Below are 24,332 nucleotides of genomic sequence, written 5' to 3'. Positions count from 1 at the left end.
GAGGCACATATATCCAAGATGACAAGGAGCCAGGAGCCAGGAGCCAGGAGCCAGGAGCCAGGAGCCAGAGAGAACCACCTGAGCAAAGACTGAAGCTAGTTGTTGCCAAATTTTTTTTATTTTTTTTTTTTATTTTTTATTTTTTTTTTATTTTATTTATTTATTTATTTATTTATTTTTTAATATATGAAATTTACTGTCAAATTGGTTTCCATACAACACCCAGTGCTCATCCCAAAAGGTGCCCTCCTCAATACCCATCACCCACCCTCCGCTCCCTCCCACCCCCCATCAACCCTCAGTTTGTTCTCAGTTTTTAACAGTCTCTTATGCTTTGGCTCTCTCCCACTCTAACCTCTTTTTTTTTTTTTTTCCCTTCCCCTCCCCCATGGGTTTCTGTTACGTTTCTCAGGATCCACATAAGAGTGAAACCATATGGTATCTGTCTTTCTCTGTATGGCTTATTTCACTTAGCATCACACTCTCCAGTTCCATCCACGTTGCTACAAAAGGCCATATTTCATTTTTTCTCATTGCCACGTAGTATTCCATTGTGTATATAAACCACAATTTCTTTATCCATTCATCAGTTGATGGACATTTAGGCTCTTTCCATAATTTGGCTATTGTTGAGAGTGCTGCTACAAACATTGGGGTACAAGTGCCCCTATGCATCAGTACTCCTGTATCCCTTGGATAAATTCCTAGCAGTGCTATTGCCAAATTTAAATGGCCCCACCCCTGGGCCTGCCCTACCCAAAGCAATTGGCAAATGAAGAGCGGGTCCATTTGAGAAACTGAAGGTTTTCTTTGCATATCTGAGCATTAACATTGGCAACCCTGTTACTGCAGACAGAGACAGTATTACCTTTTTTGGGGTGGGCAGGAAGATCACATTGTTGAAACAGACTGCACTTATTATGGACTAAAACCCCTACCTTTTTAATATTTAAATCTGCAAATACTTGTGGGGTTCTCATTTGCGTCTCCTGCCCAAGCTGCTTTTTCTACATCCGTGACTGGGTCTCAAATTTGACCTTGCATCACAGCCACTGAGAGGGCTTGTTGAAACACAGGTGGCTGGTCCTCCCCACACCCTCACCTCCATTTCTGACTCAGTAGGTAGGTCTCAAGTGGGGCCAGAGAATTTGCATTTCTAAAAGTTCCCAGATGATGTCAATGCTCCAGTCTGCAGACCACACATTTTGAAAACTACTGTCGTAAGCCTAGTAAGCCTACGTTAATGGAGAGACATTATTCTGATTTCACCCTTTCAGACATGAACTGATTAGCATTGACTCATACAGCACCAATCAACAGCCCCACCCCACCCCTAAACCTAGCAAATCTTGTTTTCTACACGTGTTGTTTATCAACAAGGGAACACCAAAAATTTTTTGTATGCAGGATGGAAAAACTTAAAGGTTGAAAATATCCAGTGCTGCAGAAGATAAGAGAAAGAGGTGCTCCAATACTCTGTTAGCAAGTTATGAATGGCTACCCTGTTTCTGAATGGCAATTTAACAGTAACTACCAATACTTTTTTCTTCTTTCTTTCTTTCTTTCTTTCTTTCTTTCTTTCTTTCTTTCTTTCTTTCTTTCTTTCTTTCTTTCTTTCTGTGCTGATACCAATACTTTTTAAGTATACATCCTTTAATCCAGAAATATCCTGCTAGGAACCCCACAGACATACATATGGTGTACAAAGAAGTGCTTGTAAGTTGGAAGTAACCAAATGTCCCTTAATGAGAAATAGTAAAATCAGTACCAAGAGTCATAAAAGCAAAAGGTATTACCTGAACGATTCTTCTTCTCTGCCTATTTCTAGAATTTAACCACTGAATGTTTTTCTACATCATGTTCTGTAGCAGAAAAGAAGGTACTCTGTAGCAGAATATTGCTTGTGGATATTCTAGCGTGGAAGTCAGTTGCTGAAATCCAAATGCAAGATGAAAACCCATTAGCATTTGAGTAAGCTACTTCTGTGCTTTATCAAATTGATTCTTTCAGCGATTATTTTCTTCCAGTCCTCAGGGACTTCACAAAGCTCTACCCAACTCCCTGACTTCCTCATCTAGGATTACATCAGAGGAAAAGTGGCTTGGACTTCCTCCAGTGAATTTTACATGCCTTTCATGTTCCCACAGACACTTTGTAAAAACTTTTTGAAATGTTTAGAGACTCCTAATAGGTTGTGGGCTAAGTATGATGAGGCCCTGTGCACCCATAATGCACGGTCTATGTCAATGACATAGACCTGTGGGGCATTATCAGTTAACTCAAGAAATCCCACATACACTTTTAGTGGCGACCCTTAATTTAGTCAAAGCCTTCAGAGCCTCAGTGAAAAATTATTAGAACTGAAGATCTAGGGGGGCGCTTGGGTGGCTCAATTGGTTAAGTGTCCAACTTCAGCTCAGATCATGATCTCATGGTTTGTGGGTTTGAGCCCCGTGTTGGGCTCTAACAGCTTAGAGCCTGGAGCCTGCTTCAGATTCTGTGTCTCCCTCTCTCTCTCTCTCTCTCTCTGCCCCTCTCTGGCTCACTCTCTGTCTCCCTCGCTCTCAAAAATAAAATAAATGTTAAAAAAAAAATACAAGAAAAAAAAACAGAACTGAAGATCTAGAAAACAGTGAAAAGGGGCAAAAAGATGAATATGTTAAAGAAGTGCCATGATCAAAGAAAAGCCCTATCCTGGGGACAGAAAGTGTGCACTGTATTCTGGATACAGAACGACCACAGACTTTTATATTAGAAAACACATTACATCTATCTCTGTCTTGCGTATCTGTATTAATATATACACATGCACGATGTGTTCTAGAGATATGTTCTTATCTAAGAATATAGTACGGGGGGGGGGGCACTGGGTGGCTCAGTCGGTTGGGCATCTGACTCTTGGTTTTGGCTTAAGTCACAATCTCACGGATCGTGAGTTTGAGCCTCGTTATCAGGCTCCGTGCGGATATCACGGAGCCTGCCTGGGATTCTCTCTCTCACTCTCTGCCCCTCCTCTGCACTCTCAAAAAAAATAAAACTTAAAAAGTTAAAAAAAAAAAAAAAAGAATACGGCACATACATGACCTTGCGTGAGTTCCTCTGTCTTTGAGCCTCAGATTTATAATTTGTAAAATGAGGGTGAGGGACTAAGCCTCTATGATCTTTTCCAATGCCGCAATTCTGAGTTGCAAGATGGTTATTTTATTGTCAGAAGATAATTTTCTGATACTTAAAATCTCAGCTTCAAGGTACGAGTGTGCACCAATATGGTCTTTGAAAACAATGTCTTTTTTGCAAAAGCCATCAGAATTTAAAATGTGCATAGTCTTTGCCCCAGCCATTCCACATCTTTAAGCTTACAGAGTCACCCCAGGAGAGGGTGGTCAGTCAGTTAAGGGTCCCACTCTGGATTTTGGCTCAGGTGATGATCTTGTGGTTCGTGGGTTTGAGCGCCATGTCGGGCTCTGAGCCTAGAGCCTGCTTTGGACTCCACGTCGCCCTCTCTCCTGGCCCCTCTCCCACTCGCACTCTCTCTCTCAAAAATAAACATTAAAAAAAATTCAAAAATTAAAATTAAAATTAATCTTCTCTGGGGGGCCTGTCTGGCTCAGTCTGTAGAGGGTGCAACCTCTTGACCCTGGGGTTGTGAGTTCAAGCCCCACATTAGGTGTAAAGATTAAAAATAAAATCTTTAAAAAATAAAAATAAAAAAAATTAAAGTTCATCTTCTCACGGATTTCAGATGCTGCTTTTATTGTATTGCTACCATTGGGTCTATTCTTGGAATTTCTCTTCTGTCTCACTGGACCTCCAATTCCTGGGCTGATACCAAACTTTTAATAAGGGAGGATTTAAAAGTGTTTTAATGTCTGGTAGGGCTAGTTCCCTCTCGTTCTTCTTTGTAGTTTCCATAGCTTTTCTTGTATGCTCTCTCAAATAGAAGCAAACATAATTTTCCTTGGGAGAAAAGCATGTTTTCATGTTGAGTCTTCCTATCTAAGGATAGGATACATCTTTTCAACTGTTAAAGTCTAATTTTCTATCAAGAGTTTATTTTTTAAAAGTTTTCCTTAATGCGGCACCTGGTTGGCTTGGTCGGGAGAGCATGCGATCTCAGGGTCGTGAGTTTGAGCCCCGTGTTGGGCTTAGAGAGTCCAAAAAAAAATAATAATAATAAAGTTTACACGTTTTTCTTTTTGTAATTACAAAAAGGATCTTCAAGTACACCTCCTAACTAGTTCAGGTTTGTATATATATGAAATCTTTTATCCTTTTTAGTAAACATTTTTATTGAACTGTAATTATACATACAGAAAAGTGCACAAACCGTAAGTGTACGTATCATAAAGCGAATGCACTTATGTAACCAGCACCTGAACGAAACAGAACGTTACCAGCACCATAGAGGCGGCCTCATACTCTTCTAGGCCTCGTTGAGCTGAAGAAGCCAGGTGAAAAATAATGTATACGATTCCACTTCCATAAAGCTTAAAAACAGACAAAACTAATTGATGGTGATTTAAGTCATGATAGTGCTTACCTTTGGAGGGGGAGGTGGTGACTGAAAGGGGGTGCTGATTTTTGACACCCATAAGTTTTGCCTGTTTTGAACTTCATTTAAATGGATCCAGAGTTAGATACTCTTTTGAGTCTGGTGAGCACTTATATATATGCATGAGTTTTGAATGTGTATTTGTATGTAATTGCTACTTTACTAAGTTCTCTTAGAGCATTTCAACAAACTTCTTTCAGTTTTCCAGATATAAATGCGTATCTGCAATTCTTTTCCATGAAATTCATGTGGCTTTTGTCAAACTGCACTGGCTAAAATCAACACAATGCTAAGTGGCAGAGAGAGGTAGGGGCTCGCCTTGTTCTCGACTTTCAGTGGAAAGCTTCTTTTGTTTTGAGGTTAAGGTGCTGTCTTTTGGGCAGAGGTACAATGTTAATGAATTACTCATCGATTTCTGTTTATTGAGTACATTCAGCATGAATTGAATGCTCAATTCTATCAAATGCCTTTCCGGAAAAATGGAGAAAAAATGATTTTCTCCTTAACTCTTTTAATACAATGAATAGTAACAGTCTACTATTGAATTACCCTTGCATTCCTGTAATAAACCCAACTTTGTTATGATGTATTTTTTCTTGAAAGTGCTTTGGGGTTATTGGCTAATACACTGTTAAAGTTTTTGCATTGATATTTGTTTGTGAGTGGTCTATAATTTTCTCTTTGGTATGGTCTTTGTCACGTTTTGGAAACAATGCTATTATATTTGCTTTACAAAATGAATTTACAAGTCTTTAAATTTTTTTTTTTTTTTTGGCACTTTGAGGCTCAAGATTCTTTTTCTAGCTTCTGGAATTGTATAAACACCAGGATTATTTCATCTTAAGGTTTGGTAGAAATCCCTTGAAATAATCAAGACCCAACACTTTTTTTGGTAAGGAGTCCTCTATTAGTTTCTTCTATGATAATTGATTTAAATTTCTGTATCTACAAGGTAAACCCTGGCAATTTCAATTTGCATTTTTCTAAGAAAAGTTAGTCTCCTGATTGTATAAAATTATTTAAAGTAGTCTTAGAATTTTGAAATTTCTCCTGTTTTATGGTTATTTCTCCCATGTCATTTCAACCTTTTGTTCTTGAATAGGTTAAGTGGTGGTAATTTTCCTCTCTCCCTTTTACAAATTCCTTTCTTCTGTTTTCTTTTGGTTTGCTTTTCTGCTCCAAGTTTTTAAGATTTAATTTTCAGCTTCTTCCATTTTTAATGCTACAGTTCTAACTACTATAAATTTCCTGTCCTAACTGCTTTTTAAAAGAAGTATATTGAAGTGTTCATCAGCCCTGTGGTCAGGTCTTTCTGGTGTGCTTGCCCTGTTTATTCTTATTTCGTCTTTGGAGGAGATTCGATTGTAATCTTTCTCACAGTTTTTGTTGTTTGAAGTTTTCCTGTACTTTTTAGGAGAGAGGAGTGCTCTAGGATTTTTCTTAGCTCCTGTCCTAAAGCTTCTTGTTCATTCTGAGAAAGTAATCGACAGGACATCACCAGTGACATTCCTTCTCAACGCTGACCTGGACTTTCTCTTTTCCTTGTCCTCTCATACCTGTCCTGTCCGGCTGAAATCCTACTTTCAGCAGTTTCTCCCTGTGCCAGGCTTTGTGTCATCAGTTCTGAGACATATACAGCCCCGGGGCCCAGCTCACTACGTTGCTGGCACACCCACCGGCGGAGGGAACCTGTAGGAGCCTGGCCAGTCTCTGCTTCTGGTGACAGGCCCCCTGCCAGGCTGCCAAGAAACCGTGCTGTCAGCAAATAGCTGCCTGCTTTCCCCTTCCCCACAGGCAGACGCCAAAACTATCTGTCGGTCAGTGGTCTGTCCTTCCTTGCTTGCCTCACTCTTGAGGGTCATGGGGACAACTGTCATCTAGTTTTGTAGAACGGGGTCTGGGGCTATCCTGGTTACCCTGTATTCTTATGCTAAGGCTCAGAAAGTACACTATTACTGTCATCTTCCTGGAGCTTAACCCCTGTGAAAGCTCTATTACAGAAGAGATTTCAGTAACAATCATTTTATGATGGTTGTGACAGAAATTATACTTAGAAATTTACTGGATTTCAGGTGCTATGCCAAATGCTTTATATGCATTATCTCATTTAATCCTTGAATAACCTCAGGAGTTAGTCCCCCCCACTCCCGGGTCCAAGATCATACTGCTGAACTGGCAGATCTGGGATTTAAACCCAACTCATCACACTCCAGAGCACCTCCTTAAACTGACTCTCAAATATTATCAGGTGCGACCATTTCCAAACTATCTACCACTGTAATCAAAACCTCTATGTGAACTGAAATTAAAGAATAGCTATTTCAAGATCTGATAAACACACACACACACACAGAGTATAGGTCAAATCTAAAGACACTGCAGATGATGACTAGGTTGAATGGTGTTGTGTGACCTGATGAATCTTGTTCTGCAGATGCTCTAAACAAAGCTTCTACCAACATCTGAAAAATACCATACTCAGGGTAGGGGCAGAACACAGGGAACAGAGTTCTTGTGGACTTCCTCTTTCCCTGCTCATTGTAATAGCACTGCTAAGGAACAAAGCATATACGTGAAATATTACTTATCGCTTAGTTTATACTCTTCTTGTAAATAACTATTTAGAAACAGGAGTAGTTTCTCTGTAGGTTCACTGGGTTGTTTCGGTCGGCACGCCGCTATGGAAGGTAAACACCTACTGGGCCACAAGGTTTCACAAAAAGGCCCCATTCAGAATCATAATGTAATTTATAATCTTATGCTATTAAATTATACAAGGAGCTAGGAGATACTTAATAGTTTTATGAAACACTTTTAAACTTGGACTTCCCTCGCATTTACAAATACAGTTACCATTATTACTAACTTTCTTACCTTCTAACCACTGATGGCAATTCAGAAAAAGCAATCAGGGCTTTTTGTAACAGATCTAAAGCCGTATCATATATGCTATTTTAACTCCTAATGTTTAGGAAGTGACTTAGTTTGAGATGGGGATGTTTTAATTTGCCAGGATTTAAATAGTAGCAACTGAAATAACTCATCGAAAGATAACATCTCTTGTTAAGCTTATATTTTCCCCACAATCAGAAAATGGATTTTATTTCTAATTAAAAACATAATAAAGTTGACTTTGGCAAGGTGAGGTTTAAGACTAAACATGCCAACTACAAATGAATCATTTCTCCAAGCATATACCAGATTTCCCTTTGGAAGGACCATTATTTAAGAGTATTTCTCCCTCCAATTTAGGAAATAAATTAAAATTTAAATAATTTAATTCCTAAACAGTAATGCTAGTAATTTAGTTTTTGTACTGATAGTTGCAAAATAATTCAACATTTATAATCCCCACGACTTTAACTTAAACCCAGCTTCTTTAGTGAAGAGATCTTCTCCATTTCGGTACTCGTCTCACATCTTTGAACGTCATTCAACAACAGTGATGGAAGTGATTTATTGATAAACTGGTCACAAATGAAGATGAGTTATTATGCCATTTCCTTTACAATTAGGTAGTTCAAAGAATGAAGAAAACAAAACTGAAAGAACAAAAGCGAAATCCCAGTCCTTAACCCCTAAAGAGAATGTTTCCCTTCCACTTACCTGAAAATATAAAAATATAAATGACCATGTATGGAGCTGCACCATTAAATCTACTTTAGTGGTTCTGGTTTTTTACTGAGATTTTTACTTATTTGCTTTGAAAAAATTAGAAAATTGTCAGTGTGAAATCAGAACCACTAACACACTAGAGGCAACAAACTAAAAAAAAAAAAAATCTAAATGGCTAAAAATAACTCTGTTATAAAAGTACAATTTACAATATCACATATTTCAGAAAAATAAACAAAACCACTAGATGTCTTTCCTTCTAGATGACTGTTTTCTCCCCAGAAAGGAAAAGCAACTAATAATGAACTTAAAAATCAAACCTGTTATTCACTCCAGCAACATCTAAATAAGTGACCCACATAGCACAAAACCTTCTCATTCACAATCACATACAGTTAAATTATTTTTTCCTTAGTTACATAATAGTCTTCTTAAATCAATGTCCACTTAGAAAATTACTATATTAGTTAAGCCTATTCATCCTTGCTATGAAGTTAATTTCATTTATATAGGCCACGTACATTTACTGGCACACTTTACTTAATAAGACAAAATAAGTCATTCTTCTTTTTAAAAATTATGGAATCATCTAGGGGCGCCTGGGTGGCGCAGTCGGTTAAGCGTCCGACTTCAGCCAGGTCACGATCTCGCGGTCCGTGAGTTCGAGCCCCGCGTCAGGCTCTGGGCCAATGGTTTGGAGCCTGGAGCCTGTTTCCAATTCTGTGTCTCCCTCTCTCTCTGCCCCTCCCCCGTTCATGCTCTGTCTCTCTCTCTGTCCCAAAAATAAATAAAAAACGTTGGAAAAAAAAAAATTAAAAAAAAAAATTATGGAATCATCTGTTTTCAAAGAAGAATCCTAAATACTTCATTCATTAAAGCAATTTTTTACCATCAGCTGGCAAGCTTTTCAAATGATCACTAAGTGTTCACCCGCAGATTATCAACGCTCTGTGAACTGTAAACTTGTTCTGAAGATTTGTGTCCATTTTACAGTATGATACAATTCGCACTGAAGAGTTTTTTAAAAAGATAACCTACATACATACAGTTAATTTGCCCAAAGAACTTCTTAGAAATACAGTATAAACATTTAAGAACCACAACAGAGTCCGCTGTGGTTCAAACTTCAACAAAGGTTTTCTTGAAACCCAGTCCAAAGGTTACTGGCTCAAGACCATATTCCAAAGTGACATCAGCACGCAATCTGACTGTGAGACTCTACCTCTTAAGAAAAGAGCACACTTGGTTATACATGGCTTTTAACCTTGAGCTACAGTTATGCTACAAACTCCCTGCCTCCCCCCCACCCCCCAAAGGAAGTCAGTCACGTGGAGATGTGCACATTCTCGGAACACTGTTTAGAGTCCTTGGTTTTCCAGCTCTGATGGAGATCTCGAAGGCGTTCAGAAGTCCGTGTGCTTACATTCAGGGCAGGATGAACTTTGCAAATTCCACTTTCCTCCATTAGTGACAGGCCACAGATCCCAAAGTATGCATGTAAAGCATCTGAAAACAAAGCATTTTTTTTTATTTTAATCACAACAGGCATTCTTATTTGTATATGTTGCAAAGTATTACAGCGACATATCTATGAGCCCATAACAATTAAATTTAGAAAAATGTTAAATGCAGTTCTTGAAACATTGGCTTTCTCAATCTCTGAAAACACCAGTTAAAAAAAAAAAAAGATGACCAAAATCAGATATTTTATTCAAGAAAATACCACTAACAAAGGTAAAGAGTTCTCAAATGAGGAGGTGACACTCCCAACATCCTCTGTGATGAAAACACCAAGGAGAGGAGCCGTGCTACAAGACTTCTCACTTAGTGGGTTTTCCCTTTCACTTACTACAGAAAACAGAAACAAGGGGCTTTAGCTATCATAAAAGGAAAAAATTTCCTTAAAAATGAAAATAACCCTGTGACTGTAAGTAGCAATACCCCTCCCTACTACGTTGTACCTTTGACATTTCCTAAACCAGTAAGTACTATCTCAATACTGTGTTCAGTGAAAGAAGCCTAAACAAAATAATCCGTTCTGGAATGCTGTACCATATTTAGTTTTCCTATTTAGGGGAATGTCAGTCATTCAAAAAATGTCTGACCTGACAGTAAAAACAAACTCACATTCTATGTGGTTATAAATACCATAACCTTTCTTTTATACTGGCCTCACTACTGGTGCCCATCTTTCAGGGGGCACTGGCCCTCTTCCATTCACGTGGCCACTGAAATCACATGGCTGTTGCCTGCTGGACAGCCTTATATGGACCCTGAAGAGCTCAGAGCTCTGCAGTTATGGGAATACGACAAAAAACACTTTGTAGCTGTCAAGCCATCATTTATGGCCTCAAGAGCTACGGATGTCCAAAAACACCTTCCCGACTCAAACTTTTGTCAAAAGAATTAAAGAGAATGTTTTACTAACATATCATTTACTTTTCAAAACAGGAATGACAGCTGTGCTCAAAGTTATCAGTGAAAAAGTTATTCTACTAACAGAGGCCCATATCAATCCTCTTTAATGTCTTTTCACAGACTGCTGAGGTTTCTTCTGGCTCGCTTTTCTCTAATTTTCAGACCACAAAAAATAAATCTGATTTCCCCTGTTCTATTTAATTTTCCTTATAGTTACTCTAAAAACTTGTCTAGAAAGGAGGAAACTTTTATGGTCTAAAAATGAGGGAACTTTTCTAGGGAAAAATGCAACTGAAAGAGAAACAAAATCCATCCAGAGTAACATAAAATAGGATCTTCTACTTTCCACGTAATATAAAAATAAAACATTTTTTTCTCAAAAAGATTTTTGTAAAAGCCAATGAATCAGCCCTTAATTGTTTCAAACCTCAAAGAGAAAAATTTTTTTAAACTTCCTGATCTGTATGTGTATTAAAGCATGTCAGATGCTGAAGTATATAGTTTCTTCATAATAAAAATTCATCCTTTTCTTCTGTAAATGTATATAAAATTGTTTCGTGTCAAATCTCCTACTAAATCTACTAGAACCAAGAATAAGCTAATTTTAAAGACTTGTTAAAAAGGATTTTCCTAAAGGCTCTGTGAATAGGTCTTCCAGATAAATTCAATTTTATACAAAGACTTTCTATGCTTTGCAGTGTACAAGTTCTGGAGACATTTTACCACATCTGTACAAAGTATTAAATTTAAGTATTTACACAAATGTTAAAGTTAGCAACTGACTGCTAGAAAAAAGCTTCAAGAATTTTCTTTTAAAAATTTATTGTAAATACTCAAAATGTATTTCAAATAGGTTTATGTGTGAAATGCTTTCCAGGGGCACCTGGGTGGCTCAGTCAGCTAAGCATCTGACTCTTGATTTCAACTCAGGTCATGATCTCAAGGTTCGTGGGATGGGGGCCCGCACTGGGCTCTGCGCTGACAGTGCAGAGTCTGCTTGGGATTCTCTCTCCCTCGCTCTCTGCCCCTCTCCTGCATGCGCGTGCTCTCTCTCTCAAAATAAACAAACATTTAATAGGAAAAAAAAAAAGAAATGCTTTCTAAGATACTGTCATTTCCCTATTCCTACTTGTTAAAATAGTACATTATTTGTCAAAATAGTTCAAGTCCTGATGAAAAATAATGGCATCAATTCTGTTTTCTTAAGGTAATACTGTAACATATTTATAGCTATGGTTAGATACTAAATTATTTAAAGCTTGTTTATTCTGAGAGAGTGAGCATGCACAAACAAGCAGGGGAGGGGCAGAGAGAGAGGGAGAGAGAGAATCCCAAGAAGGATCCACTCAGTGCAGAGCCCACAACCATGAGATCTTGACCTGAGCCAATATCAAGAGTTGGACACTTAACCAACTGAGCCACACAGATGCACCTACAGATACCAAATTTAAAAATATTATTTCCCTTTATAAAAACAAATAAAGAACTCATACAACCCAGCAGAAAAAAAACCCCAAGCAACTCAACTGAAAAATGGGCAAAGGATTTGAATAGTTATTTCTCCAAAGAAGAAACACAAAAGGCCAACCAATGCTCGACATCAGTGGACACAGTGACGGTTAGGGAAATACAAATTAAAACCACAGTGCCATGTGACTCCCATTATAATAGCCATCATCAAAGAGAGAAAAGATAACAAATGCTGGTGTGCGTGTGGAGACAGGGGAGCCCTCCTGCGCTGCTGGTGGGAGTGTAAATCAGTGCAGCCACGAAACAGTATGGAGGATGCTCAAAGGATTAAAAACAGAACTGCCACACCACCCAGTAAGTCCACTCATGAGGGTGTACACAAAGGAAATGAAAACAATAACTTAATGTTGACACCCCAATGTACACGGCTGAATTATTTATAGGAGCCAAGATATGGAAACAACCTAACACTCCATTGACAGATGGACAAAGAACTTGCAGTATATACACAACGAAACCTGATTCAGCCATAAAGAACCAGGGGGAATCCTGCGACAACATCAGTGGACCCTGAAGGTGTAATACTAAGTGAAATAAGTCAGAAAAAGACAAATACTGTATGACCTCACTTCTATGTGGACTCTAAGAAAAAAAAAAAAAGATACCAAACTCCTAGAAAAAAAAGACATCAGACCCGTGCTTACCAGAGGTGGGGGCTGGGGCGGGGCACTGGAGGAAGGTGGTCAAAAGGCACAAACATCCAGTAATAAGTAAGTACTGGGGATGTAATGTACAACATGAGGACTACAGCCAAGGCTGCTGTACGATGTACAGGAAATGTGTTAGGGCAGTTAATCCTAACAGTTCTCATCACAAAATAAACTGTTTGCCCTTTATTATTTTCTTCTTTTTTTCTGGCATCTACATGAGAAGCTGGGTGCTAGCTGAACCTATTCTGGTAGTCATTTCACATAAATGCAAACGAAACCATAATGCTGTATGCCTTAAACTCACAAAGTGATGCATGTCAATTATTTCTCAATAAAACTGGAAAAAAATATTCTTTTGCTTTAGAAATTAAAAGCACTGTACATTTTTAAAAAAGAAAGCATATTTTGGGGGTGCCTGGGTGGCTCAGTCAGTTGAATGTCTGACTCTTGATTATGGCTCAGGTCATGATCGCAGAGTTCATGAGTTTGGGTCCTGCATCAGTGGGCTTGCTTAGGATTTCTTTCTCTCTGCCCCTCCCCAGCTCTCTCTCACTCTCTCAAAAATAAACTTTAAAAAAAAAAGCAAAACATATTTTGCATGAAAATACAGGTAAGTGAGAATGTGAGGAAATATTTCTGCTTGCTTCAGGTACAAAAGTCTGATTTCATGAGCCCCATATTTATTATTTTCATTCAAGTACATATTCTGACTATAGCAGTTTTATTAATGGAGATGAGCTGAAGAGATTCTAAACTAATAATAAAAACCATGGTTCTACTGCAATGCTATAAAAACAATCATTCCTTGTATCTAGTTTCATATATTTATAGCTAATATTTTATTAACTTGCTCATCCATAATGCTCTGAATTATTTATAACAAACTTTCAAACTGACTTTTGGGAAGGCTGTCAATAGAGTAATTTTGCTACAGGTGAAAACATAATGGGGAGGGGCAGGCAGGCGTGGAGAATAACGCTAGAGGTGGGAGAGGAGCCAGATCTCAGGAGGGCCCTTGTGGGCCATGCGGAAGAACCCACTCAAGGAGCTAAGAGTCTCTGGATGATTTTAATGGATTTAAGAGTTCAGATTAGACGTTCTCAACCTTTTTTTAAAAAATATATATACTGATGTCTACATTTTTTTTATTTTTGAGAGAGACAGACAAAGCATGGGTGGGGGAGGGTCAGAGAGAGAGAGAGAGAGAGAGAGAGACAGAGACAGAGAGAGAGGGAGGGAGGGAGGGAGGGAGGGAAGGAGAGAGAGAAAGAGAGAGAGACACAGAATCCAAGCTGTCAGCACAGAGTCTGGTGCGGGGTGAGATCATGACCTGAGCCGGAAGTTGGACGCTTAACTGACTGAGCCACTGAGCCACCCAGGCGCTCTGTTCTTAACCTTTTTTGCATGAGAGATCCTTTGAGAGTCTGAGGAAAGTTGTGGCCTTTTCCCTGTCATTTAAGCACGTGCACACGCACGCACGCACAGTGTCAAAGTGAGGAGGACTAGACCAGAAGCAGGAAGACTATGATACTAAGACTGTTGCAGAACTGTAGGCCTGAACCTGGCCTGGGGCCACTCAAGCTTTGAGGTGGGGTGGGGCAGAGAGACCAGGCTCAGTTGGCAGGCTGGGTCTGAGGGGCCTGTAGGTGGCATCTGAGGAGTAACTAAGCAGGCTGTTTTATATCAGAGTATGCAGCTTAGAATGAAATCTGTCTAGGTTTGGGAAATGGCAGAATTATCTACATTTTTAAAAAAATGTCATTATTAATAAAGATTATTCGTTATTTCTAAAGAACCCATTTGAAAGTACAATTGACCCTTGAACAATGTAGCAGTTATGGCCACTGACACCCCGTGCGGTCAAAACTCTACATAGAAGTTGGACTCTCATAAAAGTTAGCTACTGACAGCCTACTGTTGACAGGAAAGCCCCATAGGTAACACAGTCAGTGAACACATACTCTGTATGTCCTACATATTATGTATTATATTCTTCTAATCAAGGAAGCTCAAGAAAAGGAAATGTTATTAAGAAAATAACAAAAAGGGGAGCACCTAGGTGGCTCAGTTGGTTAAGCGTCCAGCTCAGGTCAGGATCTTGCGGTTGTGCGATTGAGCCCCGAGTCGGGCTTCTCACTGAGTGGAACCCACTTGAGATTCCCTCCCTCCCTCCCTCTCTCTCTCTGTCTCCCCCACCTCCCCTGCCTGCTCTCGCACACGCACGCTCTCTCAAAATAAACAAGAGTAATAATAAAAAGAAAATACATTTACAATACTGTGCAATATTTATTGAAAATAATAATATAAGTGGACAGGTGCAGTTCAAACCCGTGTGGTTCAAGGATCAACTGTACTTACTAAATACAAGAATCTTTTTGTTCGTTACTTCGTCATTCCTGAGTTTGGAAAACGATAAACATCACATTGTCTGAATCTATGTGGCTCTTGAGTTTTAGACAATGAATGGTAAGAGTTTGAATAGCAAAATATTCTTCTAAAAACAATAACCTGAATCTGCTAAAATTCAGAAAACAGTTTGGACAGTGAGGGACACCTAACTTCAGGATTAGAGATTTTTGATTTAGTGCCTTCTGAACAGAAATAAGAACCAGTTCCCTTATGGATTTAGGCATTTATTCTACTTAGCTCTAGTGACAGCTAGATTCTGGATGGACCAAATGATCCTCTATTACGGACAGGGCCAATTCAGACCATCTGCCTTACTGCCTCAAACGAAAGAAAAGTTCGGTAAATGAAATGGAAAAAAAGACAAACAATACCAACACATCTTGATAACCCAAACTTTCCTTTATGCCCCTCAACATGATACATTTTCACCCAAACTTAAACAACTTACCTTTTTAAAAATTATTTTTTAAGTTTACAACTGTGGCTAAATTTTCTATCTTATGCGCTTTCTGACAACGATGCCTGAAGATCTATCTACTCAAGAAACAAACAAAAGTAAAATTGTTCTAGAGCCCTATACACAATTACCTGGATGACTATCTGGCCACTTGGCAAATCCTCCCACGAGCCGATCTTGAGTTGACAAGATGTAATTTCTATTTTTCTCAAAGTTAGTGTACTGAAAAATTTTCAGAAGCTGAAATGACAGGACAAACATACATTTACTGCATGCAACTTCCATATTGACCTTGGCTCAATTTTCAGATACACATCAATTAAATATACTTTTGTTTAGCTAAGGCTCTTAAAGCAGGCCTCTGGAGACTTGAGCACTTAGAATCAGTTAACCACATTATCATTTTTATCATCTGATCACTACTCTCCTTTCCTTGACCTACTCACGATTTACATTTTCTGAATCACACCCAACTCATCTCTTTGCATCACATTCAGCTAGGTTCAAGTCATAACTTTCCCAATCTGCTCAACTTAGTCATAAAAAAATATTTTTTTCATGTTTATTTTTGAGAGAGGGAGGGAGGGAGGGAAAGGGAGAGAGAGGAAGGGGCAGAGAGACCGGCAGGGTGGGGGTAGGGGTGGGGGTGGGGTGAGGGTAGAGGATCCCAAGCAGGCTCCAGGCTGAGAGCAGCAAGCTAGATGCGGAGCTTGAACCTATGAACCAGGAGATTAGGATCCCCACCAAATGTAGATGCTCAACTGACTGAGCCACCCAGGCGCCCCTTAATCAGTCATCTTAAAAAGTGCAATTTTATGTACCCATATTTTAATTCTTATGATAGGCTTTTACAATTCTTATGGTAGGCTCTTTGTTATATACTGGTAGTAACTTAAACCAAAAATATTTCAAAAAAGAGCAACAGAAATTATTAACCAGGTGCTATGGACAGTTTTGAGAGTAGTAAAAAATTAAAGCTCTGTAATCAGGAAGTGTAATTTTAGCATCAAAAAAACTATGTAGCTTGGGGCACCTGGGTGGCTCAGTCGGTTAAGTGTCCGACTTCGGCTCGGGTCATGATCTCGCGGTTCGCAGGTTCGAGTCCCATGACGGGCTCTGCTGACAGCTCAGAGCCTGGGGCCTGCTTCAGATTCTGTGTCTCCGTCTCTCTCTGCCCCTCGCTTCCTCACACTGTCTGTCTGTCTGTCTCTCTCTCAAAAATAAATAAACGTTATAAAAAAAAAAAACAAAAAACTATGTAGCTTTAAGTTTTAGGACATGTATTTGTGATCTCTCTCAAGATCCCATTAAATAGAAAAAAAAGAATAAATCAAACCATGAATAGGGGTGGGGGTGGAGTAGTAGCAAGGGAGTTCAAAAAACTTCTGTAAGACACAAAGCAGCTGAAAGTATGTTAATAAATCAGAGAGCCATACAAGATATTAGTGATTAAAGCAGCATTATTTCTCAAAAAAAGAAAAACAAAGCCTAGAACAATTATGATACAAATAAGAAACATACTTATTCACTCTTTTAACTTAGTTAATACAATGTAAGGAAAGAGACTATACAATCCACCAACTAGGGCTGGGTGGTTCAGCTGGCTGAGTGTCACACTTCAATTCAGCTTATGATCTCATGGTTCTTGAGTTCAAGCTCCACATTGGGCTGGGCTCACTGCTGTCAGCACAGAGCCACTTCGGATCCTCTGTCCTCCCCCCACCCCCCCGCCACGCTTTCCCCACTTGCGCTTGTATGCGCTCATGCACACGCTCTCTCTCAAAAGTAAACATTAAAAAAGAAATCCACCAGCTAGAAACATTTTCCATCAAGTGGCATATAGGTCATTACATAAAAAGAAGAAACTATATAATCTTAACATTGTACTTGGTTCAGCAATAAACAATATTTACATGGTCACAGTTAAGTACTGATTCTTGGTTTTCTAATTTTATTTTATTTTTTTAAGTTTATTTATTTATTTTGAGAGAGAGGAGAGAGGAGAGAGGAGAGAGGAGAGAGGAGAGAGGAGAGAGGAGAGAGAGAGAGAGAGAGAGAGAGAGAGTGAGTCAGAGAGAGAGAGACTCCCAAGCAGGCTCCATGCTGTCAAGTGCAAGAGCCCCACATGGGGGCTTGAACCCATGAACCATGAGATCATGAACTGAGCTGAAATCAAAAGTTGGGGACACTGAACAGACTGGGCCATCCCTTTAGTTTTCAAATTTTGTAATCAACCTACAGGCAAAACATAAAATATGTGATTATTGTTGCTGACTAAAATATGTTACTTGACATTATAAAGGTACTATGACAGAATTAAAAGGTGCAAAGAGGAAAAGGTTCAGATCTAAAAAATAAATAACCAGTAACTATTTGTTTTAAAAAAGGAAGGCTAAATCTTCATTTTTCATGTGAGGAATCAAAGATAATGTCTAAAGACAAGTCAAGAAATCAGTTAAAGTTAAAGCTGGGGCACCTGGGTGGCTCAGTCGGTTAAACGTCCGACTTTGGCTCAGGTCATGATCTCTCAGTTTGGGGGTTCAAGCCCCGCGTCGGGCCCTGTGCTGACAGCTTGGAGCCTGGAGCCTGCTTCAGATTCTGTGTCTCCCTCTCTCTGACCCTCCCCCATTCATGTTCTGTCTCTGTCTCAAAAATAAACAATAAAAAAAAATTTTTTTTTTAAATCAGTTAAAGCTATGGTGATATCCGTAAGAATTAAAAAATTTAAAGATGCTTAAAAATGGTTGCTTTCAGAAAGTTGTCAAAGACTGTACCAAGGTCATATCCAAAAGACTCAAGAGCCAACATGAAGGATCTTCAACTGGCTAAAAATGGTACAATCTGAGCGTCAAAAAGAACAATGTATTAGATTAAAACATAAAATATGTTGGGGGGCGTGGGTGGCTCAATTGGTTGAGCATCCTTTTTTTTTTTATAATTTTTTTTTTTAACGTTTATTTACTTTTGAGACAGAGAGAGACAGAACATGAATGGGGGAGGGTCAGAGAGAGAGAGAGCGAGACACAGAATCTGAAACAGGCTCCAGGCTCTGAGCTGTCAGCACAGAGCCCGACGCGGGGCTCGAACTCACGAGCCGTGAGATCATGACCTGAGCCGAAGTCAGACGCTTAACCGACTGAGCCACCCAGGCGCCCCTGAGCATCCTACTCTTGATTTCGGCTCAGGTCATCATCCCAGGGTTGTGGGATCGAGCACCACATCAGGAATTGAGCTGAGCGTTGAGCCTACTTGGGATTCATATTCTGTTTTTCTGTCTGTCTCTCTCTCTCTCTCTCCCCCCCTCCATCTTTTCCTCTCTCTCCCCCTCCCTCCCTCTCTTTGCCCCTCTCCCCCACTTGCGCTCTTGTTAAACATTAATAACATAAAATATGTTAACCCCAATGGCTGTTAAAATGATTCTGTAAAAAAAAAAAAAAAAAAAAACTAGGGGCGCCTGGGTGGCTCAGTCAGTTAAGTGTCCAACTTCAGTTCAGTCGTGATCTCACAGCTCGTGGGTTCGAGCCCTACATCGGGCTCTGTGCTGACAGCTTGGAGCCTGGAGCCTGCTTCATGTTCTGTCTCCCTCTTTCTCTGCCCCTCCCCTGCTCATGCAATCTCTGTCTCTCAAAAATAAATAAACATTAAAAAAAGAAAATTAAAAAAAAATGGTGAGGTGTTTTTATACCCCAGCAACAAACAATCCAAAAAGAAATTATGAAATCAATTCTATTTACAATGACATATAAAATAATTCAATATTTGGGAATAAACTGATCAAGGACTACAAAATACTGCTGAAAGAAATGAAAGATCTAAGTAAATGGATGCTCACTAAAGGAGGATTTAACACTGTTAAAAGTCAATACTACCAAAAATGATCTTCAGATTCAATGCAATATTTATCAAAATGTCAATAGCCTTTTTGGTAAGAAACGGAAAAGCCAGTTCTCAAATTCATTACGAGAATGCAAGGTGCCCTGTATTCAGGGCCCAAACAACACTGAAAAAGAATAAAGTTGAAGGACTCATACTTTCTGGCTCTGAATTTTACTACAAAGCTGCAATAATTAAAACAGGAGGAGACTGGAGTAGGGACACCCAGACCAAAGGAACAGAGAACCCACAAAAACAAAACAAAACAAAGCGAAACCAAAAAAAACCACATGCATATGCTCAGCTGATTTTCAACAAGGGTCCTAAGGCCATTTAATGGGACAAAGAACAGTCTTTTCAATAGTCCTGGAAAAGCTGGATATCCACCTGTAAAATAATGAAGTTGAGCTCTCATTTTTATACCATATACAAAAATTAACTCAAAATGCATCAGACCTAAAACTCAAGGCCAAAATTATAAAACTCTTGGAAGAAAATACTGGGGAAAATCTTTATGACATTGGCTTTGGCAGTGACTTCATAGATAGGACAACCAAAACCACAGGCAACACAAGAAAAAAACAGATAAACTGGACTTCATCAAAATTAGAAACTTTTATACATCAAAGAACATCAACAAAGTTACAAGCAACTACAGAATGGGGAAAAAAATAGGTGTATATCACAGAACTTGATAAGGCATTAATATCCAGAATACCTGAAGAACCCCTACAACCCATCAACAAAAAACCTAACAACATGATTAAAAAATGGACAAAGTCCCTGAATAAAAATTTTGCCAAAGACACACGAATGGCCCATAAACACATCAAAAGAGGCTCAGTATCACTAATCATTAGGGAAATGCAAATCAAAACCACAATGAGATGCCACTTCACACCCACTGGTGTGGCCATTATAAAAACCAAAACCAAACAGACAAATCAAGCATTATTGATCATATAGAGAAACTGGAACCCTCATATACCGCTAGCAGGAATGTAACATGGTGCACACCCTCACTGTGGGAAACAGTATGGCAGTTCCTCAAAAAGTTAAACATAGAACTATCATAAGATCCAACAATTCCATTCCTAATATCCAAAAGAAATGAAAGAAGAAAGTCAGTTATTTGTACACCAATGTCCAGAGCTGCCTTATTCACAAGAGCTAAAATGTGGAAATAAACCATGTCCATCAACAGATGAATGGATACACTGTGGTATAAACATACAACAGCATATTAATCAGCCATAAAAAGGATTAAATTTTGATATATGCTACAACATGGATGGATCCTGAGAGCATTATGCTAAGTGAAATAAGCCAGACACAGAAGGGCACATATTGTGTGATGCCACTTATACAATGTCCCAAGAATAGGCAAATTCATAGAAAGTAGAACAGAGGTCACCAGGGGCTAGGGGAAGGAGCGAGTACAGAGTTTATACTGAGGATAACCAAAATTTTGGGTATAGACAGTGGTGAGGGTTCCATAACACTGTGAATGTATACCTAATACCACCAGATTGTATTCTTACAAATAAACTGATAAATATTATATTACGTATAGTACGCCACCATAAAAGAAAAAAAAAAAAACGCTGATGGGGAACTTTATGGTGGATAAATCAGGTTTGACGATTCTGGAGCACTTTGATCACAAGGAGATAAACAGAAATTATGTGCCTCTTGATGTGATGCAATAGGAAATATACATAATCACTGACTAGTTAATGATTTCATGGAATTGTGGTTGATTTTTCAGATGTGATAATGACACCATAGTTCTGTTTCTTAGAAAGTTATTTCTAGTTAGGAATTACACTGAAAATTTTCCAGATAATACAAAAAATGGTATCTGGAATCTGCCCTAAAATAATACAGTGATGGGGAGGGAAGGGAGCTGGAATATGGATAAGACTGGCTGGCTTTGTGACAAAAGCTGAGGAGTCTAGCTGTGGACACACAGGGGTTCATTACACTGTTCTACTTTTGAATATGTTTGAAATTTTCCCTAATTAAAATCAAAGGGGTACACTTGAGGAATGGCAATAGAAGTGAGGAGAGAGAGGGAGATATACTTAGTTTTATATCATTCTGTTTTCAGGATTTATTTCAGAATTTTAGAAAATAGGATATTACATAAAAGATGAATGGACTTTTGTTAGATTTCAGAGTATCAGAATTAAACTATATATTTTAAAAGTGAAAGGCAACTTCAAGATAGAGAAAACTTGTGGGTACTTAGTGGCTCATAACCTTATGGCATTAGGTACGACAAAAGGTAAGAGATGGAGAAAAATGTCAATCCGTTGGGGTTAGGCAAACAAACTGATAAAAAACTAAAAATCACAAATAGTTTTTAAAGAAATGACCCATGGTTTATCTTTTCAGATTAATAACTTCCCATAAAGCCTTTATTGGGATCACGTTCAGACAGAGCCCTACTCTAGAGAGACCACTGGTCATTTATGGTAACCAGTTTCTTACGATCTTATACCTTGTACCTTACACTTCTTTACTACGTTCTAGGCCACTTAAGTTTTATAAGAATGGAAATTTTCAAGAAGCACAACAGGTAACTGAACTCTATGGAAAAACCATACATAGAGTAGCTTTGCCTGAGCAGCAGAAAAAATGAAGCGGCCTGAATGTAGCAGTATTTAAAATTTTTTTTTTTAACATTTATTTATTTTTGAGACAGAGAGAGACAGAGCATGAACGGGGGAGGGTCACAGAGAGAGGGAGACACAGAATCTGGAACAGGCTCCAGGCTCTGAGCTGTCAGCACAGAGCCTGACACGACTCTCGAACTCATGGACCGCGAGATCATGACCTGAGTCAAAGTCAGACACTTAACCGACTGAGCCACCCAGGCGTCCCAGAATGTAGCAGTATTTAATGAACATCACAAAGACCAAACCTTCTAGAGCACAGTTTACATCAACACATAGCACAGGTTTCTCAATTTGACTTTTTTCTCTTACCTTTAGAGTTGCTCCTACCCAAAAAGAGTAACAGGTGTCTACGGGCTTATTAGGTCTTCCATGATAACCATTTTGTTGCCTCATTATACACCACCTCTTTATCCGGTTCAATTCTTTTTCTGAAAAAACTTCTTCTAGTTTACCCATCAGACACAGTGATGCAATGCCACAAAAAGTTGATCCTCCTGTTAATTGAAACCACACAATACTTCAAACTTCAAACTAGATACCCAGGAAAATAGTATAAAATGGCCAGAGGGAAAAAAAAAATAGTGGTTACAGAATTCTAGAAGACAGATACGAGTAAATTTAGAAGACAATTAATTACACCTTTAAAATAACCACAAAGCACTAAAGTCTTCAATATTAATTTGAAGAAACAGAAAATAACTGAAAATAATATGTAGCTGTAAGAAATACTCTACTTATGAAAAACAAAAGACTTGGGAGGGTAAGGAACGTGTTCAAAATTACACGGTTTAATGGAAGGGCTGAAACTCAAACCTAGGACAACTCCTCCCTGTCCAGGTCTCTGTCACCCAAGTCTGATTTAATTCCTCTGAAGATGGCCCAATGCTCATGAACCGTGGTGCCACTTGCCTGAGACTACGGACTAATTATGACATGTAGCACAGACAAGCTAGAAGCGGATATGCAGAAAGACCTACTCAGCTTAAAACATTTAAGGAAGGAAAGTCTGAGCGAGGGTGCTGGGGGCGGGGCGAGGAGAAAAGCCTATCAGGAAAGACATGCACAGTGAGTCCCATTCACTGTGGTAGATTGAAGGACGCACCCCAAAGAGAGACACGTCCAGGCCCTGATGCCTGGACCACGTCAATGTTACCTCCTATGGCAAGAAGGACTTTGCAAATGTGATCACAGATCTCTCGTTGGAGGGATTGTCTTGGACTATCTAGGAGGGCCCTAAATGCAACCACAGTGTCCTTATGAAGCGGGGCAGAGGGAGATTAAACTACAGAGGAGGCGCTGTGACTATGGACTGACTTGGCAACACATGTGGGGACACCGGCAGCAACCAGAAGCTGGCAGAAGCAAAGGAAGAGATTCTCCCTTGGTGTCTCCAGAAGGAACCAGCCCTGTCAACATCTTGATTTTAGCCCTGTAAAGTGCAGTTCAGACTCATCTTCCAGAACTGCAAGAGAATACATTTGTGTTGTTTTATACCCCTAATTTTGAGGCAAAAATGTTACACCAGCAACAGGAAACCAATACACTTGGAAAGGTGATTCCTTTCCTTTGGAATTGAAAAGTCAGTCTTTTTCCACAAAGGAAAAGAAAGAACTTTGCACTGGCACTATCTGTTGTCAAGTCCAAACAATATGAAAATACTTATATTTCCAATTTATCACTTCAGCTAGTGATGAATTTCAGCAATATAGATGGATGGTTTCTAAAATGCTTCATCCTTTCCTTTCCTTTCCTCCTTCAACTTTCCTTTTGCTGTTACAATGCTTGCATGCATTCTCTGGCAAAGGAAAGTGTGCATTCCCTCTAGAAAACTCAGGGCAGCCATCACATTAAAAAAAGTCACTGTCAGGGTGCCTGGGTGGCTCAGTCGTTAAGCATCTGACTTCAGCTCAGGTCATGATCTCACGGTTTGTGAGATCGAGCCCCGCTTTGGGTGAACTCGAGCCCTGCTTCGGGTGAGGCCCATTTCTCTCTCTCTCTCTCTCTCTCTCTCTCTCTCTATCTCTTTCTCTCTCAACACCCCCTCCCCCCCACCTCGGCCCCTCACTCACCTGTGCCCTCTCTCTCAATAAAATAAAACAATAATACTATTTAATCTTCAGAATTTTTTCCAGTGACTTGAGAGATCT

General features: G+C 39.2%; 1 protein-coding gene across 1 annotated transcript in view; it reads right to left on the bottom strand.

Moving 5' to 3' along the window:
- Positions 1-8,987: 8,987 nt before the first annotated feature.
- Positions 8,988-24,332, bottom strand: part of PGGT1B (protein geranylgeranyltransferase type I subunit beta) — a 62,479-nt gene continuing 47,134 nt past the window's right edge. The window contains exons 7-9 of the mRNA XM_058738715.1: positions 22,495-22,679; positions 15,763-15,871; positions 8,988-9,673 (exon numbers count right to left, since the gene is read on the bottom strand). Coding sequence (XP_058594698.1) covers positions 9,492-9,673; positions 15,763-15,871; positions 22,495-22,679 — 476 coding nt within the window. The 3' untranslated portion in view covers positions 8,988-9,491. The remainder of the gene's footprint in view (positions 9,674-15,762; positions 15,872-22,494; positions 22,680-24,332) is intronic.

This window comes from Neofelis nebulosa, chromosome 1 (assembly GCF_028018385.1).
Source record: "Neofelis nebulosa isolate mNeoNeb1 chromosome 1, mNeoNeb1.pri, whole genome shotgun sequence".
Classification (NCBI taxonomy): Eukaryota; Metazoa; Chordata; class Mammalia; order Carnivora; family Felidae; genus Neofelis; species Neofelis nebulosa.
Note: the sequence above shows the minus strand (reverse complement) of the source record. Positions and strands in the feature narration are given on the sequence as shown.